Source organism: Malaya genurostris, chromosome 3, assembly GCF_030247185.1.
Source record: "Malaya genurostris strain Urasoe2022 chromosome 3, Malgen_1.1, whole genome shotgun sequence".
Taxonomy (NCBI): domain Eukaryota; kingdom Metazoa; phylum Arthropoda; class Insecta; order Diptera; family Culicidae; genus Malaya; species Malaya genurostris.
In genome coordinates, this window is record NC_080572.1 from 277,407,718 (window position 1) to 277,427,336 (window position 19,619).

Genomic DNA, 19,619 nt, shown 5'->3' on the forward strand with positions numbered 1-19,619 from the left:
TGATGATTATCTGAACATAGAGGCAGGATGATCTTAAACAACGGGTAAACATCCATCAAAACAGAAATATTTGCCAGGTGGAAGATTGTTCACTATTATTCATTAAATTGATAACTTATGGATAATTTTTGTAAGCGAATTCTTGTGCATTTTGCCTCACACAATTCGGGTCGTTTTGCCTCCAAAAATATGAGACGATATATTTGACGATTTTTCTATAAAATTGCAAATACATCGTCTGTATTAGAAACCCGAATGATTGGCAAAAAAATTCACTGGTTGCATAGTTAAAATCGTCTTCCTCACCCTAGAAAATTACTATGGAACGAACATCAAAAAATACTTATAACAGAGACATAATTGGTAATCTGTTGTTATGGCGGACTTTCAGTTTCATTAAAATTTCAGAAAAAAAATTGGTAACTTTTGAGAAAAGCAAAAGGTGCATTATGCCTCGGGGGTGGTTTTACCCCATCTTCCCCTAATATGTTGCTGAGCTTGTCCGTAAGAGTCTGAAAGAGATTTCAGTATTACGTGAATAGCTAAGTGGTATCAAAATGTTCTTTTTATATATATTTTTGAATATTTCTGTATAAAATGTTCATTTCGACCTAAGTAACAATGAGAGATTCTCTTCGTTTACTTTCTCTTTCGATTATTACGCTACTCTTGGCAATCCTTCTCTCCAACTATTTACCGATAATAATAACTAAGGCTATCATCTTTCAATCTGCACTGAAGAAATTACCGAAAAAAGCAGGAATATTTCGCAATAATCGAAAGAGAAAGTAAACAAAGAGAATCTCTCATTGTTACTTAGGTCGAAATGAACATTTTATACAGATTTGTTTATTTCTAGGTAGGGCGAGCACTAGAAACAAATGGTTTTTATTTGTGATATTTCTGTTCGGGATTTGATTTTTTTTAAATTAAGTGAGCATTAATAAAATACACTCATTCCCCAAACTTGGATTTCGTGATAAAATTTTCGTTCAATAATGAAGAAAAATCCTTCCTAGACTCGATTACTGATGACTCGGTAATCCATGATTCGATCCCGATCGCTTTTACTGAAATAACAGTGAAATTGCTGCTGAAAAGATCGGCAATAATTGACAGTTCAGGATTGCCGAAATTCGCAGTAATTATATATTTTGCGGAGACGGTTACCGAGCCCTCGGCTGTGCAAATCTCGGCAATTATTTGGCCGAGATTCAGTAATAAAATTTAAGTGTGTATGTGTTACTTTTTGTAAGTTATAGGTGTTAAATAGTATTACAAAAGTTTTGGCTTCCCAATTTTAACATATTGAACAGTCACTTATTTGCAGTCTCCTGGAAATATCAAAATTATGAAATGATTAGAAATGATCCTACACTGATTAAAAATAAGCATCATGACATATCTTATCGAAACGAAAACTTGTGTTTAATTTTTAAAGCAAAATGAGCATAAATATTATTCAAGTGAATCAATTGTTTTATCCATTTTTAAAGTATTGTGAAATTTTGCTTCAAACACTATTTTTAAATTCTGAAATCATCTCCGTGAAACGGAACCGTTTATACATTTCAAAATCCAATTACGGCTGATTTTTTTTAATTCTAAGAATTCTTAGTTGTGATAAATTTGATTGCGAAAACTTAAGTGTTTTTGGTTTTTTATACTCATGGACTCATAGAAGCACACTGAGATGGTCGCAGTAATACAGTTGCTGTTTAATTTTGACAGTCATGTCACGAATTGTCAGACATGATTGCGGTAAACCCATAAGTGCGTCACTAAATACAATCCGTCGTTATTTAGGAACTATAATTTTAGTATTTATTGCATAAAAAGTTAAAATCCTAGTATACAAAGTCGATCCTTTAAAGGCGCTTTTTAGGACGGAACGATAAAAGATGTATCAGTCAAGGAATTTGAACATGTAGACCATTTAAGATAAGCTACTATTACTCTATAATTTGATGAACAGGGAAGATAAGTGAGTTCTCCCATGAATCAGGAAAACTCCGGCAAGTATGGGGATATTCCACAATATTGATAATGGTACAGCAGATTTGTTGAGCATTTTCTAAACACAAGACTCATGACAAGCCAAAATTCCATTTCTAACATTTTTATCCTTTGGCAGTAAAAAGTTTTCTAAATCAAAAATTGAAATTGAAACATTTGGATGAAATTTCTTTAACCAATATTTATGGTGAATTTATTTTGACCATTTAGACTATTGAACACGTTTGGCATTCTTCACACCTATTGATGGAATGAGAACATTCTTTCAATGATACTTATCCGAATTTCCTATTTAAATCTCTGAAACATTTTTAACAACGATTTGTGTTTTAACAAGTTTAAACAACTTCCTATCGACGACACTTCGATAGGCTTAGTTCCTAAGCCGAGCAATGGTGGCATCCAGCGCTTCCAGGCTGAAATCTGGCTGATCCTTCGGTGGATTGGCACGGATCAATTCCAACGATTTAAGAACGTGATCCGGTGTAGGAGGTGGAGTGGGTAAATGAGCACCTTCCGCGCGGAATCCGGACTCATCGGCGACGTACTGCACCCGGTACTGAACTCCATCGGGACCCGTGTAGGAGTACACTCCGTTGGCCGCGTGAGCTCCCAGTCCCTCCTCGTGGTTAGCGATTCCATTGCTAGTCTGGTAGGACCAACCGAAGTGGCCATCGTCGTGTAGGCCACTTTCGAAGGACAGAATTTGGGCGTCGGCTTCCGGATGTTTCGGTTGAATCGCCACCAACGGGGAACCCATGGCCATGGCCAGCAAAGACGAAACGATGACCTTTGAACAGAAGAATGGTTATCTTATCAGATTTTAACGCATGCGTGAACTACTTACAAGCTGGAACATTGTAACAAAGTTTTTGGTGTTTTCTATCGAATGACACTCGAAAAATTGATTAACTGCTCTCGTGAGCTTACAGCTGCAACTGATATAATTCACTGGTAAAGTGCTCGGATTTATATACCAATAGGCGTAGTCTAGATTCGTTCTTCTTACTTTTCGATCTACTAACCGAACTCATAGACGAACTAGTTGTAAAAAAGTATAATTTCCAAAGAAGTGTATCACTTTTGAGTGACCCCACCCTACCGGGCTAAGAAGGGTGAACAAATGACACGCGGCCCGGCAAAAATCTCCGCCAGTCGACCAAAAAAAAACTGGTCTATTCAAATTATGTGAACTAGTGTTTGGTGTGTTTTTTTTTCATCCATTCTCCTTACCGATTGTACCAAAATCAACACGATCGAAGATCATTTTTCATAGGCTGTCAGCGTCGTTGGATCAGTGAGATTTATATCGTATCAATTTAAAAGCGAACACATGTATTACTAGACAGTTACAGTTTAACTAATTGAATGATTTAGATAACCGTCAAATCATCAAAATCATTCGATGAATTAAACTGTTACTGCAAGTAAAGCAATATAATTGAAAACGTTTATTTCCCAACTAAAATCTAACACGTAAACAGAAAAAAACAGAAGTTAACCCAAACGTTTACTAATTACGATTCAATCAATGTCGGAGATGTCAGATCCGATTGAAGGATTAATGTTGAGAAAGATCTCTATCATAAAAGCATAATTTAACGCTGAAAATACCCCAAAACCGGACCTAGCATGTTCGGACGAAGGTTGCGGAGGATCGAATTCTTCCAGTGCACTGATCAACCCTTCATAGGTTACACAACGCGCGTATCGCCTGGGTAATACAAAGAAATTTTTATCTTTCGGAGTCAGTTGAGTTTTGTTTTGTGTTGAGAAGCTAAGCTGACTATTTTTTTCTTGTGGGCTGGAATCTTGCAGGAAGACCTTCGATTATCTCGATCGCAGACCCAACATGTCAACCGGCATTGGCATAGGATTGCTCGGGCTCAGATTAGTTCAAAACTTGTTGTTCGACCCGTGGGTCAAGTCCAAGCAGAAGGTTTCCGAACTTTAATCAATCATCAAATAGTCAACCCTAGCAGGCGTGAAACTGCTCCCTTTTGTTTGGACAACCCGGCGCCAATGGCTGAAGGGTTTTACATGGTCGCAGTAGGCCGTATTATAATTGATGTAATTAGGAGTCTTGATATGGTATGAATTGGTTCAAAATTCCATTCCATCTAGAGGCATTTGAACGATCGTATCTTGCTACAGTTATCAATTGCTGTGATGAACTGCATTGGAAGTTGTCCTACTTGTAAGAACTGCAAAAAGATGAGATAATGAACTGATTGTAATCAATACTTGACAATAAGAAATTGTTTTTCGTTTCTCATAAACCGAGGTCTTGAGGGCCGAATATTGTCACTCAATTTTATTTATTTATTTATTTATTTACCAATTTTTACCAATTTAGATTAATTGATTGATGGTCTTTACGGTCTCGTGCAAAGTTCCTGAATTTCATTTGGATCCGACTTCCGGTTCTGGAAATACAATGAAAAATGCACGAAATTTTTTACAAAATATGCACTCATTTTTATCCGAGACGGCTTAACCGATTTCCACAATCTTATACTCCAATAAAAAGTATTTTGGCTCTTTAAATTGCTATTCAGTTTTCAAATTCGAATCCGACTACTGGTTTCGGATTTACACGGTGAAGTGTGTTTAAAATTTCAATCCGTCACTTAGAGCGACGATGCAGAGAACAGAAAATAATATGATAATATTAGTAATATGAGAATGACATCCTCATCCATGCTCGGTTCTTCTGTTCAGTTAGGCTGTTTCTTCGTGTGTTTCACATGCAGGGTAGTTCAATTGGCAAAACGATTTCCCCGGATACGAGCTAGCTACGGGTTCGTATTTTTTCGTAGGTATATGTTACCGTTTAAACGAATTGTTTGTGCAACTACAGTACACGGGCTTACCAAAATTAATATCTACAGTGCATATCACAAACATAGGGTGGGAAATATGAATGAATACACTGCATTGTAGTTTAATTTAACTAGTTCGATAAGGTATAAACCGTAAAGAATTTCTTATTGCGAACGTGTTTTTCCTTAAATATTCACACGCTCATGTTTCCTGTTATTTAGATAGCATAAAACATTACGTTGTGTGAACCCATTTTTATGCAACACACTGTTGCCATATTGGAAAATATAAAAAAAAATCTGGATTTATCGGGTTAGTTCAAATAAATTTAATCAACATGATCTGAAAAATTTGTAAAAATGTGTGGAAATTATTGCATGCATATTTTAAACACCATTCCGATGATTCTCATTGAGTAATAGCTTTTTATTTTTACAAAAATCAGTGCACAACCACACAGAAAAAAATAATGAAATTTACACGACATGTAAATCTATAGTAACATGGAATAGACATGGGTTGAATCGAGATTTTGATTGAAAACCGTCATAGATGCAAAACTAAACTGGATTGCATTGAATTTTCGATGAATATAACTGTATCTTTCAATTATCGCTTAGTTTGCGATTAAATTATATTGAAACCTACAGAATTGTAAAGTAACTTTATGTTTAATTACCTGCTCCAAATATGTGCATGAAAATAGATGTAAATTCACAAAATATTTTTATCTGTGCATCAAAAAACATTAATTCAAAGACGCTTGAAAGCTCTTCATATTCATGTTCGAGAAATGAGCAATCGTTTTGTAAATCAAATGTGAAACTTATTCATTAGAAATTAAATTTGTTATGATTTCATTAAAATCAATACTTGTTCACATGACACAGAAATTCCCTTAATCCCACATCATACATAATGAGACATCATGTTTCAGCAATGGAAAAACATTTGAAGAATAAAAAGGCGGGTGGGTAATGTCAGAGACATAACTGGATGTCGTGAATACGAAAAAACTGACACGCTCCCATCTCTTTTCCGAATATCAGTTAGTTGATAATAATAATAATAGTAATAAAAATAATAATAATAATAATAATAATAATAATAATAATAATAATAAAAATAATAATAATAATAATAATAATAATAATAATAATAATAATAATAATAATAACAATATTGCAGATTAATCTGTATATATGGCAACCCTGTTTCGCATGGCATATTTTCACACGACCCCATACTAGTATAAAGATGTGTTCAACATCATCACATTTCGCTTTCGCATTGCCGTTCGTAATTGAATGTGTTAGTGACGGTACAAATTATTTTAATTTCCATCTTGATGAATCTTTTGGTAGGAAATTGAGATCTGAGATGGTTCTCGTGTGTTTCTTGTTTCGGTTACTGTTGCTCAGAAAATGGTAGGAAAGTGACAAAATTCAACTAATTCTTTAGGATGTCTTTAGCACTGAAAAGTGCTTTGAATGGGCCTTGCTGGACTTTTTGACTGCCTTTCTACCGGTTTTCGGTGTCATCGTGCTGACGGTGTCTCGTGCGTTCAGAGTAGCAGCTTTAACTTAAATGATACTATTTCTCATATCACATTTAATTTAATACCTGCTACTGGCAGCGGTGTACGGACAGCCCCTTTTCCAAAAGGAATTTTCGCAGAACGGGAAACAGTGAGACGACAGGTCCTCGATGTTGCTCTCGTGTGTCTTGTTTCGGGAACAGTTGCTCAGCAAATGGTAGGAAAATGAACCACTCAACTTTTATATGGCAGCTCTTGTATAGATGCAGACATCTCGCGTTCTGATTGGCTGGTGCTGTTATAGGTTAAATCAAACAGGTTTTACAATAGTGTACTATTGAAAAACTTCAATGTTGTTGCAATACACGTTCAAGTTGAAAATTTTCTATTCTATTGGTAGTTAGATTATATAAATCCTTCCACATATCACTGAGCTATGAACTTTCAAAATACGAGAAAGGCAAACGCGCCTTATGAATTATCCTCTTTGATACTATTTGAGATTATGTAATACAACTGAAAATTTTATCATAAAATTGTGATCATATTTCCGATGACATGTAGCAAGAATTATGTCGATTCATTAGATACAACAGGAGATATTCACGATCAAAAACTTATCACTCTCAGAGGGTAAATTTTGAAAAGGCGCTCCATAGTAAAGTAAGTTGTATTCACGACAAAAATATCTATAATTCCTTCAAAATATCATGAGAAATGTAAGAATGTTATTCACTTATACACTGATATGTTTTGCACTTTACAAACTACAACTTTAATAACTCAATTTAAATTCAAAAAATAAACTTCTCGAATAACTTAGCCCAAGTAAAGAAATATTACGAGTACAGATTGATTCTAATCCGGTCCATCTGCTCTGGTCACCCTAAATGAAATCGTCACAAAGGTATCAACACTGCAAAGGCCTTTATATGGAACCGGATATTTCACGGCATAGAGGCAACTGCCATAGGTAGAACTAACTATTGTTCAAAACATCTCGGTCCTACCTGCAACAGGGCCGTTAGACTAACCTCAAACCTCCTCCTAAGTACCCCAGCAATAGCGGCCTGCGTGTAGTCGGGCCAACTACCTTTCAGGTGGCACTTGGCCTGGACAATCGCACGCAATGCCCCCCCCCCCCCCCCTCCCCATCACCAAACAATGACTCCCGTCCTAAATTCGGCACCTCCGCATCTCAAAACTTCCGATTGACCTTTAATATCCATCCGGTCTTCAAGGTACGGCCCCACCATCTATGACGCAGAACTAACAAGATCGGAGTACAACTTAACAGTTCACATTGCTCTACAGCGTAACAAATTTTTTTGGTTTTTTATTTATTATTTATTCATTTTGAAAAAAAAAAACGACTTTCTTCATGTTTTTCAATTATTGGTCTGAACTTTTGCCATTTTTAGCATGTTGTTTTCTGAGCGAAGTGGATCATTTTAATCAAAGAGTAATCGCAGTCATTCAGTAATAGCCGTTCAACCGAGAAGGTTGTGTATAGAAGCGTACAGTTTAATAACGCTGGTTGGTTTACACGCGTTAAATACGACAACGGTTGAACTACAGGTAGAGACCTGTTGGCAGCAGCCGCTAAAACGTATAGACGTGCTGCATAAGAGAGCCCTAGTGCTGGGCCAAGCTGGTGAAGGAAACAACAAAGGGCGTTTCCCAAACTCTACCCAGGCCGCAATATACAGCCACAAGTGCTGAGCAGGAGAGTGCAAAGGCACATCGAAGAGGAAGAGTGCAAAGGCACATAGAAGCAGGAGAGTGCAAAGGCACACCGGTGCGAAGGCACTTCGGTGCAGAAGCATATCGGTGCGGAGCACAAGGAAGAAGGAGACAAGACAACTCGGTCTTTCCACTGCCATACAACACGCAGGTATACACCGGTGACCTGCGCTGGTTACAGCTGGCGAAGACGAAAGCAAATCGGAATTCGAGTGGTGCTGGATGTCAGGTAGCAGTAGCATCACATCATATTCTATCGCTACAGTGAGCTTCAGCATTGTATCAACGTCCAGATACATCCAACAAGAACATCTAGAGCAACGAGGATCTACACGGCAGTGCAACGGAGATAGACAACAATTTCAAGGTAGAAGTTTTTTCTTTTCCTTTTGATTGAGTACTGTGTAGTGTTGGTTTCAAATTTTATTTTAAAGTTTAGTTAAAAATTTTAATGTAATGGATGAATCCATGGACGTAAATCCTAGCATGAATCCGATACCCCCACGAACGAAAAAATATCAGGAGAGCTCTTCTGGGCCTTGGATAGTCTTTTTTAGACGTATATCAAAGCCATTAAACATTTTTCAAATTAATAAAGGTTTGACATCACGATACTCTTCAATCAAAGAGATCATAAAAGTAAATAACGATAAAATTCGTGTTGTGGTAAATAATTTGAAACACGCGAATGATATTGTCTCTTCGGAACATTTCAATAAAGAGTATAAAGTTTACATACCCTCCAAAGATGTCGAAATTGACGGTGTTGTTACCGAAGCGAGTCTTTCGGTAGATGATTTACTCAAGCATGGTGTTGGTCGTTTCAAGAACTCTATGCTTGAGGGTGTGAAAATACTGGAGTGCAAACAACTGTACTCAGTAGTTCATGAAGAGGAAAAAAAAGTTTATCGCCCATCAGACTCGTTTCGAGTGACATTTGCCGGGTCTGCGTTGCCGTCCCATGTCTATGTCGATAAAATTCGCCTCCCTGTTCGGCTTTTTGTTCCAAATGTAATGAATTGTACGAACTGCAAAAAATTCGGCCACACAGCTACTTACTGTAGTAATAAACCAAAATGTATTAAGTGTGAAGGGCCTCATAAAGATAATGATTGCAACAAGGAAATTGAAAAATGTATTTATTGTGGGAATAGTCCTCATGATGATATTCAGTATGCACTGCATTTAAAGTGCACAAAGACAAAATTAAGCTTTCTTTAAAAGCACGGTCTAAGCGCACATATGCAGAAATGCTTAAAACGGTCATTGATGTCCCCACTTTGGAAACCGAAAACGGGTTTTCAAATCTAGAGGAACCAGAGGACTCTGACTCTGACGAAAATAGTGAAGGTAATTCGTTTATCACTACCCAAGGGTCAGTTAAGAGAAAGAAGTCTTCCTCCAAATTACCAAAAAAGACACCTAAAATTTCATCTTCAAAAAAAGATCCCCGTGTTAAACAAAAAAAGTCAAAACCAAAGACTGTGCCTCCTGGTTTGTCAAATTCACAAACCAATCCAGGATCTAGTACAGAAAAAGATAATAATCCAGTGGGCTCCATTTCACAGCCACCAACAGGATTACTGAAGTTTTCGGAAATTGTTGAATGGATTTTCTCAGCATTCAATATATCTGAACCCTTAAAGACCCTCATAATGGCATTCCTTCCAATAGCTAGAACCTTTTTGAAGCAGTTATCAGCTCAATGGCCAATTGTCTCAGGTTTTGTATCTTTTGATGGATAATTTATCACCCGTCGCAAATGATACAATCACTGTCCTGCAGTGGAATTGTCGAAGCATCATGCCAAAACTTGATTCATTTAAAATATTATTGCATAGTCAAAAATGTGATGTATTTGCTTTATGCGAAACATGGCTTACTTCAAACATAGCTTTAAATTTTAATGATTTTAACATTATACGTCTCGATAGAGACTCTCCGTATGGTGGAGTGCTTTTGGGAATTAAGAAATGCTATTCCTTTTATAGATTAAACATCCCTTCAACTTCTAGTATAGAAGTTGTTGCTTGCCAAATAAACATTAAAGGCAAAGATATTTGCATAGCTTCGGTTTATATTCCTCCAAAAGCACAAGTTGGACAGCAACAGCTTAATGAAATGGTTGAAGCCCTTCCTGCACCACGATTGATTCTGGGGGATTTAAATTCGCACGGTATTATGTGGGGTTCCGTTTACAATGATAGCAGATCATCTTTAATACAAAACATTTGTGACAATTTTAGCATGACGGTATTAAATATGGGTAGCATGACACGGATCCCAAGACCTCCTGCACGCCCAAGTGCATTAGATCTATCTCTTTGCTCAACATCAATTCGACTAGATTGCACCTGGAAAATACTGCCTGATTTACACGGTAGCGATCATTTACCAATCATCATCTCAATTAGCAGTAGCAATTGCATTGCTACTTCAGCTAGTATTCCATATGATTTGACAAAAAATATCGACTGGATTAAATACCAAAGTAGTATCTCTAGTATTTTGAATTCAATGGAAGAGCTCCCTCCACTTGAAGAATATGACTTCCTCATTTGTTCGATTCTGGAGGCAGCAGAACAATCCCAAACTAAACGCTTTCCTGGGCCAACGACTAACAGAAGGCCTCCCAACCCCTGGTGGGACAAAGAGTGCTCAGAGGCTAAACTCGTAAAACAAAATGCTTGCAAGACGTTTCTAAAACGGGGAGGAGGAACTCCTCAGAATTTTGAAAAACTTATGGTTTTAGAAACCAAGTACAAGAGCATACTTCGAGCCAAAAAATGTAGCTATTGGAGACATTTTGTCGAAGGTTTGTCAAGAGATACCTCAATGAGCACTCTTTGGAACACGGCCAGACGAATGAGGAATCGTAACGTGGGCAATGAGAGTGATGAATACTCGAACCGATGGATATTTGACTTTGCTAGGAAAGTTTGCCCAGATTCTGTTCCTACGCAGAGCATTATACGGGAATCTCCTCCAAATAATGGTTTTATTAATAACCCATTTTCAATGATGGAATTTTCTATAGCACTCTTGTCTTGTAACAATAACGCTCCAGGGTTGGACAGAATTAAATTCAACTTGGTGAAGAATCTGCCCAACCTCGCAAAAAGACGTTTGTTGGAATTGTTCAACAAGTTTCTTGAGCAAAATATTGTTCCACCTGACTGGAGACAAGTGAAAGTTATCGCCATTCAAAAACCGGGGAAACCAGCTTCCAATCACAACTCATATAGACCCATTGCGATGTTGTCCTGCATCAGAAAATTGTTCGAAAAAATTATTCTACGACGTCTCGACACTTGGGTCGAGACGAACGGTTTGTTGTCAGATACTCAGTTTGGCTTCCGTAGAAATAAAGGGACGAATGATTGCCTTGCATTACTTTCGTCTGACATCCAAATTGCCTTCGCTCAAAAGCAACAAATGGCATCTGTATTTTTAGACATTAAAGGAGCATTTGATTCAGTTTCCATTGATGTTCTTTCAGACAAGCTTCACCAAAATGGACTCCCAGCGGTTATAAATAATTATTTGCACAACCTTTTGTCAGAGAAACACATGCATTTTTCACATGGCGATTTGGCAACACTCAGAAATAGTTACATGGGTCTCCCGCAAGGCTCATGCCTCAGTCCGCTCCTCTATAATTTTTACGTAAATGACATTGACAGCTGTCTTGTAACCCCATGTACACTAAGACAATTGGCAGATGATGGCGTGGTTTCAGTTACTGGACCCAAAGCTATTGATCTGCATAAACCATTGCAAGATACCTTAGATAACTTGTCCGTTTGGGCTGTTCATCTTGGTATCGAATTCTCTGCGGAGAAAACAGAGTTAGTCGTCTTTTCAAGAAAGCATGATCCCGCGCAGCTTCAGCTCCATATGATGGGAAGAATGATCCAACAGGTTTTAACTTTTAAATACCTCGGGGTGTGGTTTGATTCCAAATGCAAGTGGGGAGGACACATTAGGTATCTGATAACGAAATGCCAACAAAGAGTAAATTTTCTTCGAACAATAACAGGATCTTGGTGGGGTGCTCATCCGCAAGATCTAATAAAATTGTATCAAACAACGATACTTTCAGTGATGGAATATGGATGCGTTTGTTTTCGTTCCGCTGCAAACTCTCATATTATCAAACTTGAGCGAATTCAGTACCGTTGTTTGCGAATTGCCTTAGGCTGCATGCATTCAACACATACAATGAGTCTTGAAGTTCTGGCGGGAGTTCTTCCATTAAAAGATCGATTTTGGGAGCTTTCATCACGCCTGCTAATAAGATGTGAGGTGCTGAATCCCATGGTAATTAATAATTTCGAACGACTAGTCGAGCTTCGATCTCAAACAAAATTCATGACAGTATATTTTAACCATATGTCACAGGAAATCAACCCTTCAAGATATATTCCTATCCATGTCAGCCTCCTAAATGTCCCTGACTCAACTTTATTTTTCGACACATCCATGCAGCGCGAAGTGCGTGGAATCCCGGATCACCTACGCTCGACGGAAATCCCAAAAATATTTTCAAGTAAGTTCAGGCATATTGACTCTGAGAAAATGTTTTACACGGACGGATCGCGAATTGAAGAAGCGACAGGGTTTGGTATGTTCAACAATAATGTTTCGGCCTCATTTAGGCTTCAAGAACCTGCATCTGTTTATATAGCAGAGCTAGCAGCAGTTCATTATAGTTTGAGTGTAATCGTCACATTAATTCCAAACCATTATTTCCTCTTCACAGATAGTCTGAGTGCAATTGAAGCCATTCGCTCAAACATGACTGGCAAGACTGAACCGTTTTTCCTGGGCAAAATAAAACAGTGCCTGAACGACATATTGAACAATAATTATCTAATCACTATAGTCTGGGTCCCGGCTCATTGCTCCATTCCTGGCAATGAAAGAGCCGATATTTTAGCCAAACGTGGTGCTATTGAGGGTGAAATTTATGAGAGACCAATTGCTTTCAACGAATTCTATAGCTCGTCTCGCCAAAGAACACTTGCCAGCTGGCAAGCTTCTTGGGATAAAGATGATCTGGGTCGGTGGATGCACTCAATTATTCCGAAAATATCGACAAAGGCATGGTTCAGGGGACTGGATGTGAGTAGAGATTTCATTCGTGTGATGTCCAGACTCATGTCCAATCACTACACGTTAGATGCACATCTCCTTCGAATTGGGCTCTCCGAGACTAATCATTGTGCTTGTGGCGAAGGTTATCGAGATATTGATCATGTCGTTTGGACATGCGTGGAGTATCGTGATGTCAGATCTCAACTAATAAATTCTTTGCGTACCCAAGGTAGACTATCCAATATCCCAGTTCGAGACATTCTTGCTTGTCGTGACCTTTCATAGATGAAACTTATTTATCATTTCATAAAGAAAACTGGAGTTTCAATTTAATAAAGGCCCCTTTCAAGACTTAGTTCTGATCCCAGCTGCGTCCATGAGTTCAACCAATAGCTAAATTAGAATAAAAATAATGTAATGATACAAACAAACTCGAAACAGTTTATGAAATTATTAACAAAATGTCTGAAAATAACAGCTTATTTTATAATTTATAGAAGTTAATCGTTTGGTTCAAATAATATTTCCGAGTAGATTTCATAATTAATGACGAGTTACCTAAGATGATATTTAAGTAATAAGAGAATATGTTTTAATAAATGCAAAACGTTGTGACTATGTTAGAATTAAATTAGGATAAGAATATTATGTAAAAGTGATGCTACGGCGAAGAAAAACTTATGTAAACTGCCTTAAGAAATAAACGTATTTATGAAAAAAAAAAAAGTAATCGCAGTCGATGTTTTGCAGTGGCTATTTCTGGACAAAGCGCTGCTGTATATGAAAGATAAAATTTGAGGACGCTTAGTTATCAGTAGGTAAAATTTCATCTACAATTGCTTCTTGTTCAGAAGAATCAGACAAAGCATACTCTTAACAACTGACGATATCTAGTTTGATGGATGAATAAATAGATAAAAAGAAAAATCCTTGCATTATTCATAGATTAGTAACTGTTTGGGTATAAATAACTATTCTATTCTTTATATTAGTGTTTCATGTAGGAGCATCTACATGCAAAAATATTCAAATTTATGCAATATTAGACGAAGTCCCAAAAATCAAATATACTATATATCAATATGGATCACTCTTGCGATTCACGAGGGACATCACAGTAAAGTGCGGTGGCAAAAGATTACACTACAAATTTTTTAATGCACATATGACAGCTTTCCCAAACAGTACACTGAACCAAACAACTCCAAATATATGGAATATTCCTCAATATACACTGCACGAAAAAATAAGCTGTAAATACGGTTTAGAATCGCAAACTGATACTAATTCGTATAAGAACGTTTTGTTTTTACAAAAATGTGTGAAATGTGCACGCAGAACTAAACAAATTAATCTTGATGTTAGATCCAGAATTTTACCAACATTGCCGAATTATAGAATGATAGAAATATACAATTATTGGTTGTTTAATGACTAAATAAATGCTTCAAAACAAAACAATTTAGTATATGAATAAACCGTAATTCGTCTCAACGAGAGCTATCAATTGAAGTAAAAGTAATAAGAATAACTTGTTCTTTTGTTTACTATATTGCACTTATCATACTATTTTATTAATTCAATTACTGTTTAGAAAATAAATATCAAAATTTCAAATTTTGACTAAAAGTTTAAACTATTCGCAAAACAGTTCACAGCAAGAGGCAGATCGCTTAGTATATGCACTTTTAATTCATAGACAATTTATAAAAATGACAATTTTCTTTTACTTTCTAACTTTCCCTGAGAGAAAAGATAATGTGCAGATAATTTAAGTAACTTGTAATACACCGTTCATTTCATTTTAATTTTGTTCTATATATCACAAGTGATCTGCCAAACATTGCCTTCAAAGCCTATAGGTTTCGTCTTTTCAGTACTATTCATAACATTCATGAGCAAAGTTAAATACTACTCCATAAGTCTTGAAAGTGAAGACGATATGTCTGAAAGAGCGTAATTCTACATTATTTATAGGCGATATTTACTTTCGTAAGAAAAAAAAACAAATTTTAATATGAAAATGTTCACACCACTATGTGGGCATCATGATAAATTTTTTTTGACATTTCACTTCTGGGTGCACGCTAAACGCAAACTATTAAACATGGTTGAACTAATAGCCTTTTCCATCACGAGATAGTGTTACTGTGATGTCTTTTTCGATTTGTATTGAATTTGTTAAAGTGATCCATATTGATATATAATGGCTCTTATTACTGGTATCACTACACGGTGAAAATCGAGTGAAGTGAAGCCGGAAGCCGCTTCAGAGACGAAAGTAATTTCTTGGATTAATTTGATGTCATTATGAACATCACGCCACCAACATTTAGTCGAAAAAATGAGTTTTTTCCACTACAGTGATCGCTTCACTATGCGTGATACTGGTAATAGGAAAAATCAAGTGAAGTGACATGTAAGTGAATTGGCTGATTCCGACGACTGAAGGTGGATGGATACAATGGTACGTTGGATGCAAACTGAAGCATTGAAATTCCCGTATTATGCAGACAAACACAAGAAGCACACGATGAAATCGATTAGGCAATAAATAGAGTAATGCAAATTATTGACAGACAGTCAAATTTCCGTAACCTACTAAGTTATAATGCTGATAGAAGTACATCACCGATGGTTGCTACTATTATTTACATGTTGCAGGAATTCTCAATGTAATTTTTTCCGAAAAAGATACTACCGAAACGTATCTACACACTAAGATTTAATTCCTTTGTTCGGTAATATTTTTGACGAGAAATGTTGGTAATTTATAGAAATGACCGATATTTCGGTACATGAGTTTTATTTTACAATAATTATGCAATTTTTTACCGGACGATCAGTTCTGCGTAAATTTTCATTACAGAATTTTGTAAATAGATATACAATTCATACGGTAAATCTGAATAGTCGCCGAGTACAGTAAAACCCATACTGTCCGTATGATAAAACTATCTTCCAATAACCAAACATCTGTGAAAACTGATTCTCATGAAAATAATTGTCAAACAGTTTTTAAAATTTTTAGTAAGTGTCTTTTTATTAACCAAACGAAAAAAATCTTGAAGAGTTTATCGAATGGATAAACAGGAGGTGCAGGTGCTAAAGTTTTTAAAACATTACAGCCACTAAAAGCTTTTTGTTTACTTATAGGCAGAAAATAATTTTGTATAACTTGTCCACTTGCTGCCTACACAAATCGTTCGAGGGTAATTCCTGATGGACTCGACGGATTGTGCAGTGTTTTGAAAGGCGCTCATAATTCTGGTCAGCCGGAACATTTGACCCTTTTCTTCGTGGAATAAAGCCATAGACAAAATAGGTTGGATTTATCTTCATTGGTTTTTGTGAATTTGTGTTGTTTTTTGAAATCCGAAAATCTAGAATATTAACCAAAGGCAAATAAACAAACAAAAAATTACCGAACAATCAGTTAGATCCATTTGGTTTACAGTTTACGGTAGTTGTTTGACAGTTCAGCAATTACCGAGCGATCGGTAATCAATTTGTGTGTGTTATAGCTCCGAAATTCATTACTATTTCCACATTTGGGCATTTTCTTTCGTTCTAATCATGATTTATTTTCCTTTCGTTCAATATTTTCCCACGATTACTATCCGAGTGCACTTCCGATCGATACAAATTTCACTAGTTGCAGTCCGTTGAATATGCTGATCTGATTTCACGAGGAAGCCAGTCGCATTTTCTGTCCACGTTTGAACACGCAATGGTATAAGAAAAATGCGAATTACTTCATCATGAAATCAGTCTTTTCCTCCGTCGACAGGGCGAAACTTCTGTAACAACGCAATGGACACTAGCACAAATCATTTTGAAAACTGGAAACGTCACTGTTTTGTACAATCGTTACACTTGTGGTCGTTAAAAAAATAGTTTACTATGATCAAGCGGAAGCACATGTTTTACGGTTGACTTAGTTACTACGACTGGTCGATGCCGCAAAAATAGTCTCCGCCAACATATTCATGACCGTGAAATTCCGGAAAAAAATTTAATGAATTCCAATAAAACCACTAACTATTAAGCCGTGTGCCAATTTCTAGTCAAACCAGCTTTTATAAGACGATAGTAGCGAAATTGTTTCATCTTCGTCTAAGAATTTAGCAAGATCGAGAAAAAGAAAGAGAGAGCAGATGCGAATAAAAATACCAGCAACCTCAAATCTGCCCAAACCCCGAGATCGAAAGAAGATCGTTTCTCTTGCCACTTTGAAGACGGGTTTTCGCCTAATCGGCTGCTTGTTAGTTAGTCGCAGAGGACACCTCACTGAATTTACATTTTCGAATCTGGTTTGAGCACCGTTCCACATGTGACCTATGAATTGTTTCCACCAACCCAAAAAAGTTCGATGTTAGCTTACAATCCCGTTCGTTGAAAAACCTTCGACAAAATGATTAGTGACATTAAAGTGACAATTTTAATCTCACCACAAGTAAAACTACTTATCGGTAAATATCGAAGCTCGTTTGTTGTGTGTTGTTTATCGAGTTCGAACGAGTTTTTGTCAGTGTTGGCGGTCTAATTTATAGTTCAAGGTAATTATTAACCAAAGAAAGACAAAACTAGTACACTAATCATAAACATTTTTTATTCTTGCAGTAGCAAAACGAATACTTTTACAACTGATTCTTTAGGGGAATTTATAACTAATTGTTCTAAGTGCACATAACCTAAAAACTTTTACAATTATTTCATCAGAATTTTCATCTCACCAATCAACCCTGAGTCGCCTTAAACCGTGCAATCGTCGCTTCCAGTGTAGGGATGTCCAGGCCCGAATCAGGAGTTGCTGATGCCCGAATTTGTTCCAGTGTTCGGATGACATGATCCGGTGCCGGAGGTTCCACCGGCAGATGGTCTCCTTGGGGCTGGAAACCGTACTCATCGGCTAGGTAGGTGACCGTCACTCGGTTTCCTTCGGGATCCAAATAGGAAAAGTATCCGTTGGCAAACAGACCATCAGGACCGCCCGACTGGGATGCACTGATTCCGTTGCTGGTTTCATACTTGTACCTGTACGAACCGTTCGGGTTCAGTTCCTTTTCGTCCGTTAGGATAACTGCAGAAGCCTCATCGCCGTGTCCGAACCTAAGCTGGGGAGCAGCCAGCACAGCCGAGACCAGGAACATTAAGTGAATTATCTGAAAAATTTTGGAAATATTTTTGTTTTTGTTTATTTTATTAACACTACTAGAGAAATTTAGAAATTAATGAATCCAAAACTAATTCTCACCAACTTAACCATTATGTTCGAAAGTATGCAAACTTATATTTAGATCGTCCCCAGACGCATAAAACTTTCATACTGGTTCGAGTGATCGAATGATCCACTTCTTTTATATGTCAGCACCCCCGACAAATGACCTAACCTTCATAATTCCAAAAATGCACCATCTAGAATTGCCATCACATTTGTGCATCAGGAAGAAGCTCTAGTTTCCCCCACTTATCGACAATCAACGGTCATCGAATGAGTCAAAAGGTCCCCGAAAGAAGAAAGAAAGAAAAACAGACAAAAACTGCAACCCATTCATCAATACAAGAAAAAAGGTAAAAGCTTATATCTGTTGGTCATGATCCGAAAAGTCTCATGCGGGATGACCTTTTGCACGAAATTTTTATCTTCACATTATGCTTTGGTTTGGTAACCGATAAAATGAAGAATGCACAAAACCCCGAATCTGAACCAAAAACGCCTTCTTGTCTTCTGCATATGTACCGTATTATCTACTTTATCAAGGACTACTGCCATTCGAATATATTTTCAAACTTTAAAAGATTAGTTTCCATTAACAGAAACAGTAGGCGAAATGTCGAACTTTTCCGATTTGACAGTCGATAAATGCAACATTATAAATATTGGCTATTTAAATCCAAATCAGTATTCATATGTCTCAAAACAATTTGCATCGCAAAATGTTCGTTCGTAAATTGCAATGTCAGATTGTCACCTTATCAATTCCGTGCATTATCTTTGGACGCAAAATGTAGGCCAAGTAGCTAAACTTTCCTTCAAGGTCTGAGAACAATCGGTAGCGAATAGGTTTTATATTGACCACGTGGTTCGCTCTATTCCTGGTCGCCAAAAAAGTGCCATAGATCAGTGCTCACAAGTTCATATCTCCACCCTCTCCGCATGTCAATGATAACATTTAGGCAAAAAATGGAGTCTATTGTGTGTTCACTCCATCGGCGTTACGAGAACAAAGAGACGGAGCGAATTCTAACGGATGAAAAAAAAACATTATTTTTTAGAGCTATCGTTCCAAACAATGAATTCAAATGTTTTGCATGATGAAAAGCACCAAGTCAAAACTATGATTTTTCACTTAAAGTCAAAACTATGATTTTTCACTTAAAAATCCTCCATTTTGTAGCT

The 19,619-nt window shown here is 36.9% G+C and overlaps 2 protein-coding genes across 2 annotated transcripts; both read right to left on the minus strand.

Moving 5' to 3' along the window:
• Positions 1 to 2,389: 2,389 nt before the first annotated feature.
• Positions 2,390 to 2,875, minus strand: LOC131438912 (cuticle protein CP14.6-like). Its single transcript, XM_058609307.1, has 2 exons — positions 2,864 to 2,875; positions 2,390 to 2,806 (listed from the first exon to the last, which is right to left on the minus strand). Exons 1-2 carry the CDS (start codon positions 2,873 to 2,875, stop codon positions 2,390 to 2,392), a joined length of 429 nt encoding a protein of 142 aa, XP_058465290.1.
• Positions 2,876 to 17,881: 15,006 nt separating this feature from the next.
• LOC131439111 (cuticle protein AMP3-like) lies at positions 17,882 to 18,541 on the minus strand. The gene is made up of 2 exons (XM_058609727.1): positions 18,474 to 18,541; positions 17,882 to 18,381 (listed from the first exon to the last, which is right to left on the minus strand). Exons 1-2 carry the CDS (start codon positions 18,483 to 18,485, stop codon positions 17,956 to 17,958), a joined length of 438 nt encoding a protein of 145 aa, XP_058465710.1. The 5' UTR covers positions 18,486 to 18,541; the 3' UTR covers positions 17,882 to 17,955.
• Positions 18,542 to 19,619: the final 1,078 nt, after the last annotated feature.